The following is a 21,057-nucleotide window of genomic DNA, read 5'->3' as shown; positions in this document are numbered from 1 at the left end:
GAATACATCCACCGTTGTGACTATGGTGGAATTATCAAGGACCCCATTTCAGCCAATGCAAACAATCAGCACATAAAGCAAGTAACTTATCTGAATGAAATCGAATAAACACTATCAAGCAGCAGGTTTCTGAACTATTCACCAGTGAGAGACGATGGTAGAAATGGCAAGGACCCCATTTCATCCAATGCAGAAATCCCACAAATAAAGGAAACCTTTTACCTTAATGATATCGAATTCATATGTTTAGGTGGTAGGTCCCTGAACGATTCATCAATGAGAGTATGGCAGACTTATGAGACCCCATCTCATCCAATGTGAACAATCCGCAAATAAAGGAAACCTTTTATCTGAATGAAATAGAATACACGTGATCTGGCATTGGATTTCTGAACCATTCATTGATGAGAGGCGATGACAGACTTGTCAAGGACCCTACTTCATCCAATTTAATCAATCCCCATGTAAAGGACGTCTGTCATTTGAATGATATATTGGCAAGCAGGATGCATCCAACGCCTGATGTGATTTTTTCTGTTCTTGTGCCCTGCAGTCGGCGTGCACCAACGAGTACTGGCTCATCAGCTCCGTAAATTTTTTCATGTGCTTCGAGAATCCAGTGTCTGTATACCTGTGCCAACAATTACCTCTGTAACCTGTAACGTACTTTGAGCAGAAGTGCATGTGTAGGGTTGTGCTTTCTACCCCGATAATAATCAGGTGATTCTACATACTGTGCCTATTCGTTGGTTGTCATTATACAACAATGGCTCGGCGAATGAGATGCTGCACTGTGGCCCATATGCCCTCTTAACGACCCACAGTGGCAGACGGCGAGCTTTATCTTTAACATTTTTGCTACTCCAGGTGACTTTGAGGCCTGCAGTTTTCTCTGAATCGTGATACGTATGGTAGACTCTTGCTACAATAGCCCCTGATTATCCCTGTGACTCTATCACTTTGGAAATAGTGTGTCCCATATGCTCTGGCAGCCTTTACCTGGTCATGATCAAATGCCCTGATATCACGCTTTGAGTTGTCTTGCTCAGTTTTGCCACCTGTAGTCACATCCAGCGTAACCTTTGCAATTAGGTGCTGTCCAGTACACCCTACTCAATGCTGGGAACTTTACAGCTATATTTGTGTGCTCCTGCTTGCCGTTTGTTGAGGGCAGTCAGGCACTTACGAGACCTCGCAGCAAGTGGATGTACGTCTCAGTCAGGAAAGCGTTGCAGTGAGCGGTACATATTGTGTACGTTGTCATTTGCTACTATAAAGTGGTTTATGTGTGCTATACGTTGTTTTCTGCTTCATCATTTGAGTGCAAATCAGGGGAGGCCAGGAGAACACTGACCTCTTTCACACTCAAAACTTACGTGCCAGACACTCGCAAGTGAACAGTCGCGTTCACAAGCATTTTGCGCATCCTGCAATAGCATGTAATGCAGACGACCACCATTAGATTTGCTAACAATCTAGTAATGTGGCACAACTAACTACTCGTATTCCATTCAGCGGCTATCTTTTAATTCAGTTGATCATGCGTGCACGTCACAGAGTAAAACACTGAACACACTATGTGAGCCACTCTGTACACTGAATCCAAACTTTGTGTTAGTGGATAATGCCCACAGGTCTACTTAAACTTACATAAAGGAACTGACGATTGGTCCACAGTGTGAGAGGGATGTGCGGCGCCAGCGGCTGGCGGGTGGCTACGAGGAGGAGAATGGCGTCCGCCCGTACGCTGCCTTCCTGCACTTCACAGAAGACATTCACTGTTCCGGAGCCATTGTGTCAGCCACATCCGAGCTCACTGCCGCTCACTGCTACATCGACACCGAGAATGTGACGAACGGTGAGTTCAGTGTGCCTGTCACGAGTTCGTAGCTAGTATATGATCAAATGAAATGTAAGTTAGTATGCCGAAAACTTTCTACAGTATATCATTTAAAATGATTAGGTATTACTTAAATAATAAACTGGACCATCATCTTCAAAGTAGCCACCATGGGCGAGAATATACCAATCTCTCACTTCTGAAAGGCGTCCTCGAGGTCTTACTTTATTAATGTATACCCTGTTCGTTTACACTTCAATATTCCGTACTATAACAAATCTTGGCCCCCTTCAACTTGATTTTCACTTGGTGGATGTGAAGCAGTCGCACGGAGCTGTCTGGTGAGAAAGACGTCTTCAGATATGAAATAGTTCTCTGAGAAGCGTCCGATGTTGTGAAGTATTCACAATGGAACGATTCTCGGGCGAAATGTCGGATATCGTTGTCAGATCCCCACCTAAAGATGTCGGTCACTTGGGTGAATCAAATATTGTGGAAATTTCACGTTTCGGCAGAGAATCATTTCCTCAAAAGTCGTCTTGTTTTTAGTGCAAACTTCGTGAATAATGGTGCCTTCATATAGTCGTGTATTATCATCGTGGAGTAAACAGTTGTTCGTACGCCACTTCTGAGAATTTTTCCTCATATCTTCCCTCAAATGCTTTAGGACATTGCTACAGAACTCATTATTTGTCATTTTTCAGGATCTTCGTCACCAATTTTCAGGAAGAACTTTATTGGCAGGTCTGTAGCTGAATAAGTATTTGTTTCAGAAAGACGTTCCACTACTACATTGTATTTTACTTACGTAATTTTAGTTTGGCAACTATGAGGGTACAGCCCGGTACGTCTGAACGCTGTAACTTTAAGAAGCAGTGATTGACGGAAACTGAGACTATGAGAAATCCCACGCCTGCAGGAGCACAGCAAGTAAACTCGTACTTAGGCTCAATAGCTAGAGAAACTTGATGTGCTTAGCCGTTGGCAAGGGACATAGGACGGATGACCCAACATAGCGGAAACGAGTGACAGAAAAACCTACATCTTCAGAAAGAAGAAAATGAGACGTGTGCCTGTGTGAAAATGCGCCGTCGATCAAGCAAGTACTTTTTAAGTTATCTCCGACGCTTTGTGCTAGTTTTATGAACTAAGTGTCCACAGATAGAGCTCATGTGGCTCTATCTGAAAAGAAGAGGAGCATTTTTACAAATTTTATATTTTTTAAAATGAATTGTTTCAGGTTGACTTGGGTTGTGTGGTGGTTTGTTATACTTCACCTCATGCACCAAACAGTTACATAACTTGCCACCAGAACACATCTTTTATATTCAATGAATGTTGGTTATTGAATTTTTGGTCGCAGTTAAATATTATTAATCAGGGTTCAGCTAGTCTGTTGCCTGAATCCGTGTGCCTTCTTCCTCCATGCTGGCTCAGTCTTCGCCTCCTTATGGGCTGCAGATAATGCTACTGAAAGACAACTTGTCGTTCTCATTCACACCACCACATTAGTAAGAAGAGAGATTCAATTCACCTTCTTATACCATCTTCAAAATTACAAATCAATACGTAATAAATGAGGACAGCTACCGATAACCGATACTGCCTCTCTGTACTACGTACGTAACAGATCTGATATTCAACTTGATAATTAACAATTACAATGAAGTTATTGTCTTTGACATTTCGCTTTCTTATCTTTCGTGGAGCTCTTTCTTCCGTACCGCACGCTCCATGGAGCTCCCGTCTCCACCTCAGCAGGTAGGGTCGTCTGACTGCTACCCAAACCCGTACAATCTCTGGATCGTTAGCTCTGGTATCAGCACCTACGATTTAAAACATCTCCCAACAGTAGGGTGCTCACTACTTATCGACTACTCTCAGTCACGAATATCTCTTCACTGAAATATGTATTTAAGGACACGATACCTCTCATTGAAGGAATGGGATGTATCATTACAAAACTACATGCCAGAATATATATTCCGAGCACGAAAACGCCAATTGTACTGAAATTGGTTAATAATATAATGGAAGTAACGCAGAATATCAATTTAGACTTACGCATTTATATATAAATGCTATTAGTTCAATTTAGTTCTGATTTATTGGCATTAAAATAGCCTAAAGTAGCGCTTACATTTACAAGACTTTTATTATTGAGCAAACTAATGAGCTCTACCAATAATGAAGGACTGCAGCGGGATAGCTGAGAAAATTTCCATTTTATTTGATATATCATACATATGTGTAGAGTAAGATTAATAGTCTTTAAGTTTTGGATTTGTGATTTGTATTGGTTAACCAGTGTACCAGTGTGGACTTCTGAATTTGAACACATATGACTGAACTTCGAACAGTTTTTAGAATTTTGCCAGAACCACTCAACAGTTAACATGGTAAACTGCTCTCGTCTTTTAATTTAAAATCTTTACTGCTGTCTTTAAATTGACTCCAATTAAAAGGAATCAATAAACTTCAATGTATTTAACTGAGACCATTAGTGAGTAGTGGACATTATTTATTTTCACCTCTTATAGAAAATACTGTCTGCATATTTTTTGTTGTTGAACTATTGTGTGTCAAGTCATCACGGTATTACGACTGAAGTTTTCCTTGACCAGTAGACGTTAAATGCAGCCGAATAACTAAAACCAACCACGCATTCTAAAACCCACAATGAGTTTAAACCAAAATGGTTCGATCATTTCATGGAACTCCGCAAAGGTGTTTAGTCTGTCCTACCACATTCCTTGATAAACATAGAAGTCCACTGGATCGTATATTCAGTATGGACGAAAGAGGCATATCCACCACGCAAAGCAAAGCCCCTCGAGTGTTTGGTCGTAGAGGAAAATGCCAGGTTGGTGATTTAAGAGTTGCTGGGAGGGGGAGTCTCGTTACAGTTGTGTGTTGCATGAGTGCTGATGATCTTCCCTAGGAAAGGTAAACATTTTAATGAGAGGGGCTTACCTAGAGCTATTGGAAGATGTCATCTGTCTGGGTAGATTCATTGGAGTCTATTTACAGACTGGTTCAGTCACTTCGTTAAGAAGACTAAGCCAATAGCAGAAGATCCTGTCATAATTCATAATGGGCACGCACTCAAGAAATATTGAGGATGTTAATCTTGCGCCAATAATCAATTTACCAGTCCCGTCTTCGTGGTCGCGGCAGCTAATGCACGATTGTGCGTGGGCGCCTGACCTGAGGGTAAAGCCTGTTCGAATCCTGCTGGAGGAAAAAATTTTCAATGCTGCTATTTGATCGGCGAGAGAAGGAGAGGTGGTGGCGTAAAGTTCATGATCACCAGAATTTGCGCCAGTGTCCTGGTTTAAACTCCAAACCTTACCGCAGTGTCACATGAAGTCCGTCGGATGAGTACGTTAAGGTTGGCGGCCCCCTCGGTGCTATTCGTGAGGATTAGGCTATGTGACGGCAACGGGTTTCACTCTCTCCGTTCTTTTCAATGTCACATAATCATCATCATACAACACAAAAATTACATTACACTACACACACACACATACACACACAAGCATGCGCACGTGCATACAGTGCATGCATGTAATATTACAAAAAGTTGTATTGGAGCCTATTGCAAATAAAAAAATCACATTACCATCATATCCCCTCCTCCTCCAACGAGCCATGAGATGCAACCCATGGAGAAGATATTTACGGACGCGTTAAAAATTATTCCAGTGAAAATATTCGACAATGGATGCGTCTTAATGACAGACCACAATACATTTCGGAACTATTGTGCAAACTGGAATAATCGCTGCCGGTAATTTCAGAGTTCCAGGTATCCACCCTTGCAACCGATAGGATTTTACGGAAGCTTAATCTGCATGGCAAAGCTAGATCTGTGAAGTATCCAACAAAATATCGGAATGCTTTCCCCAAAAGATACAATTGTTATTGTATATTCTCAAGAGATGAAATCCAGCAGTTTTCCTGTCGGCACATCAAAGAATTAAAGCCACAATATTGTGCCACGTGCTAAGAATTTAGAAGAAGCTGGTCCATCCGTATTTTCTACATGAAAGAAACCTAAAGCAGACATTTGACCAAGACATATTTGGCCCATTCTGAAGCTCAAACGAAAGACAACAAGCGAAGATCCCAAGTCTACAAATGCTGCCCTAACATAGTTTCCCTACAAACTGGAGTTAGTAATTGCAGAAGAGAAGAGAGAAGAGAAACAGTTTGGACAGGAATTCCAAGACGAAAGACAGAAAAGGGAACAATCTAGGAAGAAGTGCGTCAGTGAAAGAATGTCAAGCGTAATAAGTGAAGAATAGGGAATCTCTGTATATAAAAGGCGGTGTCCTGACTGATTGACTGACTGACTCATCATCGCCCGGCCCAAACCGCTAACGACAGAAACTTGATTTGGAGACGCTGCTGTCTTTTGCTGTAGGCGTCGTTTAAGAAGGTTTTCTTTTTCTGAAAAATGTCGCTATTAAGCCAGTTTTGAAGCCAGACCTACGGAAACTGGAATTTTATTTCTCGGTTAGAAATAAAGAAATACGTGTTTCAGCATTTCTGGAAATTTAATCGTAGGAGGTGAAATAGTGGATGAAAGGTAGTTTTGAAAATATGTCATTAGTAAACAACTACTAAAATATTTTTAAAGCTACATCTATGAACAATGATATTTGACTTCTCGGTTACATATAAAAAAATACGTGGTTCAGTGTTTTGGAAGCTGAACCCCGAAGACGGTGAAATAAGGGTTCAAACGTTTTATGAAAACATTTCATTGTGAAACCATTTTTAAAGGTAAACATCTGTAAATTGGTGTTTGGTTTCCCGATTAGAGATGAAAATACACGTGTTTCACTGTTTTTGGAAATTCAACCCCTAAAGGGGTGAAATAGAACAGGGGATAGATTTACTGACTCATCATCGTCCAGCCCAACCGCTAAGAATAGAAACTTGAACTTTGGAGAAGGCGTGAATCTTATATAGTAGGCATCACTAAAGAAGGGATTGTGCGAAATGCCACTCCTAGGGGGTGAAAGAGGGGTGAAAGGCGTTTTGAAAGTATGTCGCTATTAATGGTTTTTTGGAGCTGGAACTACGGAAACTGGTTTTTGGTTTCCCAGTCAGAAAATAAAAAACACGTGTTTCAGCATTTTTATAAGTTCATCCACTAAAGGGGTGAAATAGTGAGTGAAAGTTATTTTGAAAATAAATAATTATTGAAAAACTACCAAATGATTTTAAGGCTACATCTATGACAATTACTATTTGATTTCTCGCTTAGAAATAAAAAAATACGTGTTTCATTGTTTCTGGAAATTCAGCCCTAAGGGATCAAAATTTTTAAGAAAATATTGCGTTACATCAAAAAAATTTTAAAGGTAAATTTATGAAAATTGGCATTTCACTTCTAGTTTAGATATAAATAAATATTTGTTAGGGGATGAAAGTTGCTATGGAAATACCTCCACACGAATGCAAAAGGCATGATTAACAAGAATTTTGGGCTCCGGCTACCAGAATCACTTTTTGGTCATAATTACATTCGGAAGAAACCATGCTTATATGGCCTTAATTAGCATGAAATGCTTAGAAACTGTTGCAATTTGTGGACAAAGGAATTCGATTAAATAAAAACGAAAAAAAAACTCTCTAAGACCATACAGTTTACGCGAGCGAAGTAGCGAGCGCTATGCTAATAAAAAATAAAAAGACTCCCCAGAAATCCTGCAAGTGAAAATTACTTCTCTCCACAAAAAATCCTGATGATCAGTCATACCATTCAGACACAGATTCGGTTTGAGTCTAATACTCAAACTGCATTTGGTGTTAGCATGCCTGTTAATAACGACGCTGCTGGCCACTTTTGTGAGGAGATGTATGCCGAGGACTGTAGTACTGAATTATGTATGCTCTGTGAAATGTGGGCCCACAATGAATGTTCTGATTGTGAGATTGACACTTTTGTTGTGATTTTCGTAAACAAATAAAGAGTTTTTCTTAATATTAAAGCTAAATAAATGATTCTTCAAGTGAAACCAAATATGGGAACAGGTGTCTAAAAGATTTCTACATTTTTAAATCTTATAATCGTATTCGATTTAATAAACGCTTCTTAACTGTATTTTTTTGTTTATTTTTTCAAATTTATAATATAATTAAAGGCTAACTGATCGCAGGTCTTTTCTTGTCCCCTTGGTTTCTTCTTTTTTTTCAATTATTGGCCTGGACAATCACTAACGAAGCCTCTTATTCACGTTTTATTTAACATTTAATGAGTTGGGCGTGTGTGAATGAAAATGGAAATGAGCTTTTGGCGTCATTGGCCAGGAGGCCCCTTGCAGGGCAGGTCCGGCCGCCTTGGTGCAGGTCTTGTTACATTCGACGCCACATTGGGCGACCTGCGCGCCAAATGGGGATGAAATGATGGTGAAGACAGCACAACACCCAGTCCCTGAGCGGAGAAAATCCCCGACGCAGATGGGAATCGAACCCTGGCCCATAGGACGGCAATCTGTCACGCTGACCACTCAGCTATCGGGGCGGACATCTGTGTCAATGAAACTATCTCATAGTACACGTCGTAATGTACACACACAACTTAAGCAAAGAAAATGAAAACGGAATAATCAAATACAGAAAAATGAAATTCCAGAATAAAATTATGCGGGAATCTGTACTAATCTGTACTAATAAACATACAGTGTCAAAATTTGTTTACTAAATCGTAATAATGAGAAAGGAAAAAGATGGTGTCGGCTGTCACTTATTAGTACTATCAATCCTGGCATTCGCCTGGGCTGCTGGAAGCAAACCATTCGAAATGCAAATAGTAATGATGATGATGGGTAAAAAAGGGCACTACATTAGTAGTGTGTGGATAAGATGAGAATTTAGGTCTGATGGGAGCCATGCTAGGGTAGATCGCGCAGATTCAATGGCCAGTGTGTCCAGATTGCGCAGTGGTCAGCACATCTGCATAGGAAGCAGGAGACCGGGTTTTGAATGCTGGTCCAGCACAAATTTTCAACTTTCCCCATTGAGTTAAACCAATGCCCACTCGCAGCCAATGTCTGTAATTCCTTTGTGTTTTAATTCATAGTGGCTGCTGGTTAAAAATGTTGTCAGCACATATATGCAAATGTCTCGTAGTATGACTGGGTCAAATGGATAAGTCTGTATCCTCTTTACATGAATAGATGTCATACTTTCGATGCATTTTAGTGATATATTAGCGCGAGTTGTGCTGCAAGCTCTGTGGATTAGTGGTTAGCGACCCACGTCGGGGTATTTCATGCAAAAAGTTGACCAAAATTAGTGTTCGGTATTTTTTGAGGCCCTGTAGAACTTATTTGAAGAAAAATAATGTATTTATATACTTTATTACATGAAATATAAAAATACTATCGTATTTTTATTTAATTCTTTATTGAGAGCAGTTAGGGTTGTGATGGTTCTCAGCAAACTCAGTTTAAACAATAATTTCAAAACAACCGTAATTCTGATGCGAACATATTTGTCATCTTTAGTGTCTCTCCAACTTATTAATCGCACGGATAAACACCTAATTGTTCGGAAACATTCTACATCAACATCTCCTTGCTATTGCTGACCAATAAGAATAGATTTATTCATGAAATAGTTGATGTTACTAATGAAAAAATTGGTTATATCAACAGGCAAATTGAAACACTACAAGAAACAAAAATTGCAGGAACAGAGGCTGGTTTATCTATAAAACTCACATTGCTTATGACTATGGTAAATGAAAGGGTCTGCAATGCAGCAATTGAGATACATCGACGACGAGATGCTATAATTGCAAAACTACCGCAAAAGGCTTGAATGACTTGTCACATTAGATTAGATTAGATTAATACTAGTTCCATGGATCATGAATACGATATTTCATAATGATGTGGAACGAGTCGAATTTTCTAATACATGACATAATTAGGTTAATTTAACAACATACTTAAGTTAATATAACAACTTTATTTTTTGTGTTTTTGTTTTTCTTTATTTTTATTTTTATTTTTTTTTATTTTTTAAATATTTTTTTTTCTTTTTTTTTCTTAATTTATATCTAAAAATTCCTCTATGGAGTAGAAGAAGTTGTCATTCAGAAATTCTTTTAATTTCTTCTTAAATACTTGTTGGTTATCTGTCAGACTTTTGATACTATTTGGTAAGTGACCAAAGACTTTAGTGCCAGTATAATTCACCCCTTTCTGTACCAAAGTTAGATTTAATCTTGAATAGTGAAGATCATCCTTTCTCCTAGTATTGTAGTTATGCACACTGCTATTACTTTTGAATTGGGTTTGGTTGTTAATAACAAATTTCATAAGAGAGTATATATACTGAGAAGCTACTGTGAATATCCCTAGATCCTTAAATAAATGTCTGCAGGATGATCTTGGGTGGACTCCAGCTATTATTCTGATTACACACTTTTGTACAATAAATACTTTATTCCTCAGTGATGAATTCCCCCAAAATATGATGCCATATGAAAGCAATGAGTGAAAATAGGCGTAGTAAGCTAATTTACTAAGATGTTTATCACCAAAATTTGCAATGACCCTTATTGCATAAGTAGCTGAACTCAAACGTTTCAGCAGATCATCAATGTGTTTCTTCCAATTTAATCTCTCATCAATGGACACACCTAAAAATTTGGAATATTCTACCTTAGCTATATGCTTCTGATTAAGGTCTATATTTATTAATGGCGTCATACCATTCCCTGTATGGAACTGTATGTACTGTGTCTTATCAAAATTCAGTGAGAGTCCATTTACAAGGAACCACTTAGTAATTTTCTGAAAGACAGTACTGACAATTTCATCAGTTAATTCTTGTTTGTCAGGTGTGATTACTATACTTGTATCATCAGCAAAGAGAACTAACTTTGCCTCTTCATGAATATAGAATGGCAAGTCATTAATATATAATAAGAACAACAAAGGACCCAAGACTGACCCTTGTGGAACCCCATTCTTGATAGTTCCCCAGTTTGAGGAATGTGCTGATCTTTGCATGTTACGAGAACTACTTATTTCAACTTTCTGCACTCTTCCAGTTATGTACGAATTAAACCATTTGTGCACTGTCCCACTCATGCCACAATACTTGAGTTTGTCTAGCAGAATTTCATGATTTACACAATCAAAAGCCTTTGAGAGATCACAAAAAATCCCAATGGGTGGTGTTCGGTTATTCAGATCATTCAAAATTTGACTGGTGAAAGCATATATGGCATTTTCTGTTGAAAAACCTTTCTGGAAACCAAACTGACATTTTGTTAGTACTTCATTTTTACAGATATGTGAAGCTACTCTTGAATACATTACTTTCTCAAAAATTTTGGATAAAGCTGTTAGAAGGGAGATTGGACGGTAATTGTTGACATCAGATCTATCCCCCTTTTTATGCAAAGGTATAACAATAGCATATTTCAGTCTATCAGGGAAAATGCCCTGTTCCAGAGAGCTATTACACAGGTGGCTGAGAATATTACTTATCTGTTGAGAACAAGCTTTTAGTATTTTGCTGGAAATGCCATCAATTCCATGTGAGTTTTTGCTTTTAAGCAAGTTTATTATTTTCCTAATTTCAGAGGAAGAAGTGGGTGAGATTTCAATTGTATCAAATTGCATGGGTATGGCCTCTTCCATTAACAGCCTAGCATCTTCTAATGAACACCTGGATCCTACTATATCCACAACATTTAGAAAATGATTATTAAAAATATTTTCAACTTCTGACTTTTTGTTCGTAAAGTTTTCATTCAATTTGATGGTAATACTGTCTTCCTCTGCTCTGTTTCTCTTTTAATAATATTCCAAATTGTTTTAATTTTATTATCAGAGTTGCTGATTTCAGACATGATACACATACTCCTGGATTTTTTAATAACTTTTCTTAATATAACACAGTAGTTTTTATAATTTTTGATAGTTTCTGGGTCACTACTCTTTCTTGCTGTCAGATACATTTCCCTTTTCCGGTTACAAGATATTTTTATACCCTTAGTAAGCCATGGTTTGTTACAAGGTTTCTTACGAGTATATTTAACTATTTTCTTGGGGAAGCAGTTTTCAAATGCATTTACAAAAATGTCATGAAATAAATTATATTTTAAATTGGCATCAGGTTCACGGTACACCTCATCCCAGTCTAACTGCTGTATGCTTTCCCTGAAATTAGCAATTGTTTAATTGTTGACTGAACGTACTACTTTGGAGGACTGTTTAGTATTGCTGAATGGAGCTATGTCATATATTGTAACTAGCTGTGCACCATGATCAGAAAGACCATTCTCAACAGGCTGAGCATTTATCTGGTTAAACTTATCTTGGTCTATAAAGAAGTTATCTGTCAGTGAGCTGCTATCCTTTACCACCCGAGTAGGAAAATCAATAACGGGTGTCAAATTGAAAGAACCGAGTAATACTTCAAGGTCATTTTTCCTATTACCCTCTTTCAGAGAATCTTCATTGAAGTCCCCACAAATAATAATTTGCTTCCCTCTGTCTGACAGATAGCACAACAAGGAGTCCAAATTTTTCAGAAATAGATGAAAATTTCCTGATGGGGACCTATATACAGTTACAATTATAAATGTGCCTTTATTTAATTTAAGCTCACAGGCACATGCTTCTATATGTTTCTCTACACAAAACTTTTTTGTTTCTATACTTTTTGCACAATGATAACTTTTGACATATATGGCAACTCCTCCTTTCTCCATATTTTCTCTCATTACATGTGCAGAGAGCTTATATCCACTTACATTTACCTTATCCATATCAGTAACAATGTGATGCTCAGACAGGCATAGTATATCTATTTCATTCTCAGCTTCTAAATCTTCTAAACAAACCAGAAGCTCATCTACTTTATTCTTTAAACTCCCAATATTTTGATGAAATATACTTACATTATTTTTAATTATAATTTTATGAGAACCTTTCCTTATTCTAACATTTGCAGTACTCTCCTGTCTGAGTTTCTCATTGTGCTTAGGCCTAGTTCCTATACCAGTGGTCACATGGTGTTCAGAGAGGCAGATTATGTCAACTAGGTTGGGTGACTTTAATTCATCAATGGAATTACCTAGGACTGAGATACAACTTGGTGGAGATAAAATTTCTGGTGATTGGTGAAAATTTATAATTGATAGCTGTGATTGGTGATCAAATGTGCTAGAATTGTGCTGTTTAATTTCTTTCCTAAACTGAAGATTTGTTTCAATCCTGACCTCTCGTAGAACTTGACATCTTCCTGTCTTACCTATCCTAAAAAAGGTGCTGCTCCAACACCTGTAACCACTGGTATTTTACCATTCATGGCAGTGCCTCCCCCCCTTAAATTTCCTGCTATTACCCCAGCCAGTTTCCCCTTCCCTTTCCTGTTGAGATGTAGGCCGTGCCTGGTATAGTCCCACCTACTGAGATAATCAACAGGAACCACACCAATATGAGCCCCCGCACCCGACCCAAGCAGCCGTTCCAACTCCAAATTAACTCTCTCAACAGAAGAGTTCAAATGAGGCCGGTCATGGCGTCTCAGGACAGATACAAATTCAACATTGGTGTGTCTCGATGCCGATGCAATCTTTACCAGGTCACACTCTATACTGTACCCAGGATCTCTGTCGATGCTGTTCCCTGGCCCTCCCACAATAACCACGGTGTCTTCCCTGGTAAATCCTTTACAGAGTGAACCTAAATTCTCTGTCACCTGATCCAGACTAGCACTTGGTTTGAAAAAAATTGTGACCTGGTATTCTGGTACTAATTCCTCCTGCAGAAGTTGGCCTACACCTCTGGCATGAGAACTGCCTAACAACAAAACTTTCTTCCTTTTCGATGACTTTCCTACATTCTTTTTCGATTTCCTATTGAAAGTTTGTTGTGTCCTGTCTACACCTACCTCTGCTTGAGGCTCATCAGTTTCTAACTGAAGCAACAGGTCAAACTTATTTTTGACATTCACCACAAAACTGTCAGACTTAGTTCTAGGCCTGTTCCTTCTGCTACCTGTTGCCACTTCCCACCTCTCTTTGCCCTTCTCCCTCCTTAACCTGTCCAGATCTTCCCTAGCCTGATCTAGCTCAGCCTGAAGGGCAGCAATTTTCCCCTCCTGTTCCACTATCTTCCTATCTCTGCTGCAAATCCTACATAGCCACTGATGAGCCTGATCCACTTTCCCAACACCCACGCCACTGCAGTCCCCCCAGTGAAAAAAACTACTACATCCATCACACCAAACCCCGGAACTAACAATTCTACGGCAAGTCAGGCACTTCTCACTCATGGCAAAAATAATACCTTAGCTAGAATAAATCAATTAAATTACCGAAAATCAAAAAAGACGTTACAAGAATTAAGCCTATTCACAAATGTATATAAGCAAACTTCTGATTTAAAATTCCGCTGTTTTTCTGAGATCTGTATTAAAAAAAATGAAGGTATACGCCATTTATTATATATTTCACTCGATGGAATGAAAAAAAGGACAATTAAACGAGATACTTTACCTTTGATTCTCCAAAAACGTTACGAGAATTAGACCTATAAACAAATGTATATAGGCAAGTTTCTGATATAAAGTTACTCTGTTTTTCTGAAATCTGTATTACAACAATGAAGTTATACGCTATTTACGGTAGTTTACTTATTTGTTACCGAGAAACTAGTTAAATTACCGTGAAACAAGAAACAAACACGTTTACAAAATTTAAGCCTAAGCGCGACTTCGCGAAGTTACGATCTTTTCGTGTTTTCTGAAAAAATACGCAAAGAAAAGTCAAACCTTCAATGGCAAGACTAAACGATACACTAATGCACGTATTTAATTTGTTGTCGGCGTTAAACTAAATTATATTCCTGTCTAAATCACTTAACTTTCTGGAAATGGTTTCTGGCGTCACTTACTCGGCGGCCATCTTGGCTATGTCAAGTAAATACATAAGATCTTCAGATTGGTCTATCTGTACTTCATGCCCGAATTACATTTTTCGAATTTTTGTTGCAGTTGGCTTGTAAAATAAACATCAACAGGTGACAAATCCGTTCAAAAGAGGAAAAGAAACTTGTTCAAGAGAGAAAAAACGTCACACAAGAAATGTTGAGAAACCGATTGGGATTGGCTGTAGATCTTCCCAAGCAAGGCTATGTGGAAACAGCAATGATGGAAATACCAGTAGAAGATTTTTTGCAGACCCTGGAACATCAGCAGAAATAACACGTGCAGACTTGCAACTCGGCTGCCGATTCAGTGTTTCTAGAAGCTATTTCCAGTGGACGTAAGAGGGACATAGACAATTTTTTTTTATAGTGTTGAAACGGAAGACCGTTTCTTGATTTATATCGGCGGTTCCCTACGTCTCCCACTGTACACAAGGTTTTGGTGCATGGCCCAAATGTCGTCGAACAAGTCCTTTTATCCCCAGACAGTTTATCAGAAGAAGCAGTCGAGGCTCGCAATAAGCACGTTTATCTGTAGAGACAAACGTTTTCCAGAAAATTCTCAAAAGAAGAAAGCAATCTGGGTATAATAAACGTGCTACTACTGACATCCGATCCATTAATAATACGTAAGAAACAAGGAATACGAACAAACGTTTTTATAGATAAGTTCCAGTGCAATATCATTTAAAATCTCTTTCAAATATAATAACAACCTCTCAAATGTGTGATTAAGCAAGGCTTGAAGTTTAACTTCCGCTCATGTGGCAGTCACGTGGTAAGATTCAGTCAAAGGGCAGCATCGTTCTTTGGCCTCTTGAAGAATACTGTAACAGGGTTACACCTTCTTATCAGCTGTTCGGATTATATCTCATTATTTCCTTGACAGTGAGGCTTCCACGAAGATTGATAAGCCTTGGATACGTGAAAGTCTTTTTTCTGCTTTTAAGTCTCTACGACGCTTGTCTGTATTTAACTCCTCGTGCAGAAGATGAAGTAACATCTTTAACAACTTTCCAGATTCGGGGAGCTTCATTTTACTGTTATACGTTAATTCTTTGGCTCCAAAATTGTTTCTCAATAGCTGTGTCTTGCGCCTTTAACTGCGTTCATTTATAACGACTTTGATTACCTGCCAACTCGATTTATGCCACAAAGAATTTTAATGGTACTTTGCACCTAGTTATAGTTATTTTTTAAGAAGGTACTTTCAACTTTTTATGAAGCAAGCCATCGTGTCTTTAACTGTAGCTTTATATAAGATAGTTTATGTTTGAAACCTTTCTTTTCTTCATCAGGGAATGTAGGATCTGATAGTATTATTTTTCCATAAAGTCCAATCTTTTTACAAACTCCTTTTCAGAACATCTCTTCGTAAGGTCATGGGGAGGCCTTTCTCGTCATTATTTTGACTTTCGAAGAACATAGGATAAAAAAAAAAACGCTTTCAGAATTCATTTCGGAGATGAAATTTGTTATAGTTGACAGCCCATTATTGTAAAACACTTGTACAAAATCAACTACGTTAATTAGCGGCTATTTTTTTAAATTTCCAGTAGAGGAATGATTTTTCTATCACACGCAGGGAAATACCCTGAACTACAACAAAAAGAATGAGAATGATAACTAGTAAAAGTAGCAAATAATATGAATGTAAATAATTGTAAATAAAGATACACACCCGGATCTTTGAAATCCATATTGCTTTTCACCACACGTCAAGTGAAAACAGACTTTAACACATTCACAAACGCAAAGTGATTTCAAGCCTGTAGAGATGCTTCAGAAGCACTGCAAGCGAGCCGTAAATACAGACAAGCTCTGCTGCGTATCAGTGCACGATACGTAAATAACGCATTGCCTCATCTATCAGACTATCGCAGAAATTTTGCACTCCGGGAATTACTCGCATGTGAAAATTGGACTTTTGTCCAGCTTTTAGGGCAAACTAGCCTATGTGCGTCGTAAACTAGGGTACAGCGGGAGTCCAGTTCAAATAAGATCAGCTAGATACGTTTGATATTTAGTATGTGTCATTCCTAGAAGGTTCTTAAAATGTCTTATGTTTGTAATGTTTCTATGTTCTGAAATATTCGGTGTTATATAAATAGTGGAATTGGTAAGGGTTGTTCTTCCTTGATAACCTCGCTCATTGGTTTGGTTGCTTGATTGGTGATTTGGGGGAGCCGACCAAACAGCGAGCTCGTCGGTCCCGTCGGAGTATGGAAGGATCGGGAAGGAAGTCGGTCGCACCCTTTCACAGGAACAATTCCGGAATTTGCCTGAAGCGATTTAGGGCCAAATTCAAGAAAACTAACTGAGGCGACCGTCCATGTAGATGAGGCTGTCACAGTTGCAAATTCTACACGGCCGACAGTTACCGAGATGTCCAGAAATCTCATTGACGACTAACATAACAGGGTGCTAGTCGACTCAGAGGCCTCCTTTTCTGTAGTATTGGATACTTTTCGTTACCAGCTAAAGAAGACTATATTTCGTGATACGAAAACAATTGTGCTGGAGGACGCAAATGGGGAACTTGTCCAGCTGACGGGAACTTGTTTGGCAAGAATAACTATCCATGTCAGGCCATAGCCCTTAATATATGTCGATTTAACAGAATGTAGTTAATTGTTATTCTCGGACAGGATTTCGTGCATGCATCAGAGTGCATCACAAGCAGTTATAGACTGTGGAGGGTCAGAGCTCCAGATTCACGAAGCTATTCCAACAAGCAGACATAACAAAGATTGCTCCCGGCGGTTGTTTGTCAAGACGTTTTTATCCCGCGTCATCAACGAGACGACTTCCGGACGTCAATCTAGATGCTCAGTTAAATTAAGAAACATGCACCGATTGCAAAAAGTTACCCGGGCTCACAGAAGGAGCCTGTACACCAGCGACCTTGGATCATTAATTTTCATGAGCAGCCACTACTCATCCCTGAAGGTATTTTCTTAGGAACAGCCGAGCCAGTTCAGGATGGGCAACTTGAGTGCCATCGACGAAGAGTCATGCTCCGGTACCACCACAGACAGTGCAGTGGAGGATGCTACTAACAGGTTTGTGACAGTTGTGTGGAGTGGCACTCCTACAAAGATAAAATGTGTGGTGTACTGAGATACAACCCAAGAAAAGTTTGCGAACGTTGGCACTTCGTAGCGTTACCGTCCGTCAGCAGCAGGAGCATCACTGCGCAAAACCAGTCACGCTGCCCACGAGAATCACGCCCTCTGAAGCGACAGCGGCACCAGGAAGAGTGACGCGTGCTTAAGTAACAGTTCGTGACCAGCTGTTATCAGCTGCAAGCTGTAAGTCAGTCCGAGTCTTGCTAGAGAGTTCCTGCAGAATGTTCGTCGTGTCTTCTTCAAGTCGTGGAGGGAGATAGAAACAGTGGCCGATAGACAGACAGTAGTTAGTCTTCAGCAGAAACAGAAAAGTGAATAAAATTATCGTATGTGGACAGAGACAACCTGTCTAGAGATGTAACTGAGTACTCTTAGTTTCGAACTGTTCCTCGAATAGTACATCAAGACAGAAGATTAGTTTTCTTCTGCTTTAGTTCAGAGAACATTATTTAGTTTGTGTTCAAGGAACGATCGTCAGTGCAGGACAGATAGGCTAAACTTACAGTCTACAATTGCTGTAACCACAGTTACCAAAGTTGAGTAATATATTTTACTATTCACTATTCTGTGTTACTTTCATTGTATGTGTGCTGCCCTAGAACCCAGAAGCCACGCACCCGTCCTACCAGGACACCTTTATCTGTCTTTTTCAGTGGCAGCGAGATTTTCATCAAAGTGGACGTCCGCCCCCCCCCCCCCCCTCTCCAGACATTGCGAAACCCAAGACACTTGAGGTAGTGTTTTCTTTCACATTCATTGGCTTCGCCAACGTACATCCAAACTGTTACATTCCAACCTACCCTAGGCCTTGGCCTAAACTACAGACTATTCTGTCAACAGAACCAGGTTTTTCGCTTTAATTTTAGTTGGCCAAATAATAACCAGCCTGTCACAGTCCAACCTAAACTAGACCTTGGACTAAGCTGCAGGCCAGTGTGTCACCACAACCAGGTGTTTTTGCTTTCACTTTTACTGGCTTCACTAACTCACAATAAAAGTACTTCGCCTGAAGAAGGACAAACCAGCCTAAAACAGGTAGAGACCGAATAAATTATAATAAAAAGTGACTGGTCGCAGTTTTTTCAACTTTTCAACACATAGTAAAACTAATTCCTAGTAACGCGTCATAGACTACAGCAGTCTGTGCGACACTATTAGAGAGGAAACAAATGCTTAGTGTTACTGCACGTCATCTGTGAAAAGCAGTTTATCCCAGGAAGAATCCCAGGCTCAGCAGAACTGTTTCTCTTCAGAAGTCCCTCTTCGCACAAGAATTAGAACCCTGCTGTTGTATGGACAGGGACTGCGATTGTTGTGTGCGGATGCGAGCCGAGTTGGTGACACTTCGCTCTCAGCTTCAGGCTGTGATGGCTTCGGTTACACAGCTTGAGGCTGCAGAGGATGAGCACCACTCTTGTGGGGACGTCCAGTGCGTCAGAGTCCTCCGATCGGTCCTCACCAGTGACCAACCCAGTTACTGTTCGCACTGAGGCTGACTCCTCACCTGTGGTCGAGTGGGAGGGCACCCCAGGGCGAAGCAGGCGGCGAAAGACTTCCCAGGAGGCCGCACGTAAGGCCTCCCCTGTTTGTCTGACAAACAGGTTCCAGGTGCTGTCTGTGGCTGACACTGTCGCTGAGCCGGATGCTGTCGCCTGTCCTGTTTCAGAGGAAACCACTCGGCCTGCAAGGTCCGGGCAGTTGCCGAGAATGGGACTATTGGTAGTTGGGAGCTCCAAAGTTAGGCGCGTTATGGGGCCCCTTAGGGACTTGGCTGACAAGGAGGGTAAGAAAACCAATGTGCACTCCGTGTGAATACTGGGTGGAGTCATTCCAGATGTGGAAAGGGTCCTCCCGGATGCCATGAAGAGCACAGGGTGCAGCCAACTGCAGGTGGTTGCTCACGTCGGTACTAATGATGTGTGTCTCTTTGGTTCAGAAGAGATTCTCTCTGGTTTCGAGCGGCTAACAGAAGTGGTAAAGGCTGCCAGTCTTGCTTGCAAGATGAAAGCAGAGCTGACCATTTGCAGCATAGTCGACAGGGCCGATGTGGACCTCTGGTACAGAGCCTAGTGGAGGGTCTGAATCAGAGGCTCAGACCGTGTAAGCTGCAGATTCCTCGACTTGCGCCAAAGGATGGTTGGGTTTCGGGTTCCGCTGAATAGGTCAGGTGTCCACTATACGCAGGAGGCGGCTACATGGGTAGCAGGGGCTGTGTGGCGTGGACTGGGTGGTTTTTTTAGGTTAGAGGGTCTCGGGAAAACACAAGATGGGCTTCAGTCACAAAGGGTGCAGGCTGAACACAGGAAGAACATAGATACAGGAACCATTGGTATAACAGTTGTAAACTGTCGAAGCTGTGTTGGGAAAGTACCAGAGCTCCTAGCGCTAATAGAAAGCACTGATGCTCAGTGCATAGGCACTGAAAGCTGGCTAAAGCAGTACATAACCTCAGCCGAAATTTTTGCGAAGAACGTAACGGTGTACCGAAAAGATAGGCTAAACATGGTTATTGGTGGCGTGTTTGTTGCTGTTAGAAGTAGTTTAACTTGTCGCGAAATTGAAGTAGATACTTCCTGTGAGTTAGTATGGGCAGAGGTCATTGTTGGCAACCGGAATAAAATAATAATTGGATCCTTTTACCGACCTCCCAGTTCAGATGATACAATTCCTGAAAGGTTCAAAGAAAACTTGAGTTTGATTTCAAACACGTACCCGACTCATACGATAATAGTTGGTGGTGACTTTAATTTACTCTCGATATGTTGGCGAAAATACATGTTTAATTCCGGAGGTACGCATAAAATATCATCCGAAATTGTGATAAACGCATTCTCTGAAAATTATTTCGAGCAGTTAGTTCATGGGCCCACACGAATAGTAAACGATTGTGAAAACACACTTGACCTCTTAGCAACAAATAATCCTGAGTTAATAACCAGCATCAAAACCAATATAGGGATTAGTGAACACAGGGTTGTCGTAGCGAGATTGAATATTGTAATCCCCAAATCCTCGAAAAATAAGCGAAAAATATACCTATTCTAAAAAGCAGATAAAAATTCGCTTGACGCCTTCCTGAGAGACAATCTCCATTCATTCAAAATAAATAATATAGGTGTAG

The 21,057-nt window shown here is 40.0% G+C and overlaps 1 protein-coding gene across 1 annotated transcript in view; it reads left to right on the top strand.

The window, feature by feature from the left end:
- The first annotated feature begins 1,540 nt into the window (after positions 1-1,540).
- The window catches only part of LOC124795782 (ovochymase-2-like), a 137,237-nt gene continuing 117,720 nt past the window's right edge, over positions 1,541-21,057 (top strand). Inside the window, exons 1-2 of the mRNA XM_047259864.1 lie at positions 1,541-1,558; positions 1,678-1,858. Coding sequence (XP_047115820.1) covers positions 1,541-1,558; positions 1,678-1,858 — 199 coding nt within the window. The remainder of the gene's footprint in view (positions 1,559-1,677; positions 1,859-21,057) is intronic.

This window comes from Schistocerca piceifrons, chromosome 4 (assembly GCF_021461385.2).
Source record: "Schistocerca piceifrons isolate TAMUIC-IGC-003096 chromosome 4, iqSchPice1.1, whole genome shotgun sequence".
NCBI lineage: Eukaryota > Metazoa > Arthropoda > Insecta > Orthoptera > Acrididae > Schistocerca > Schistocerca piceifrons.
Note: the sequence above shows the minus strand (reverse complement) of the source record. Positions and strands in the feature narration are given on the sequence as shown.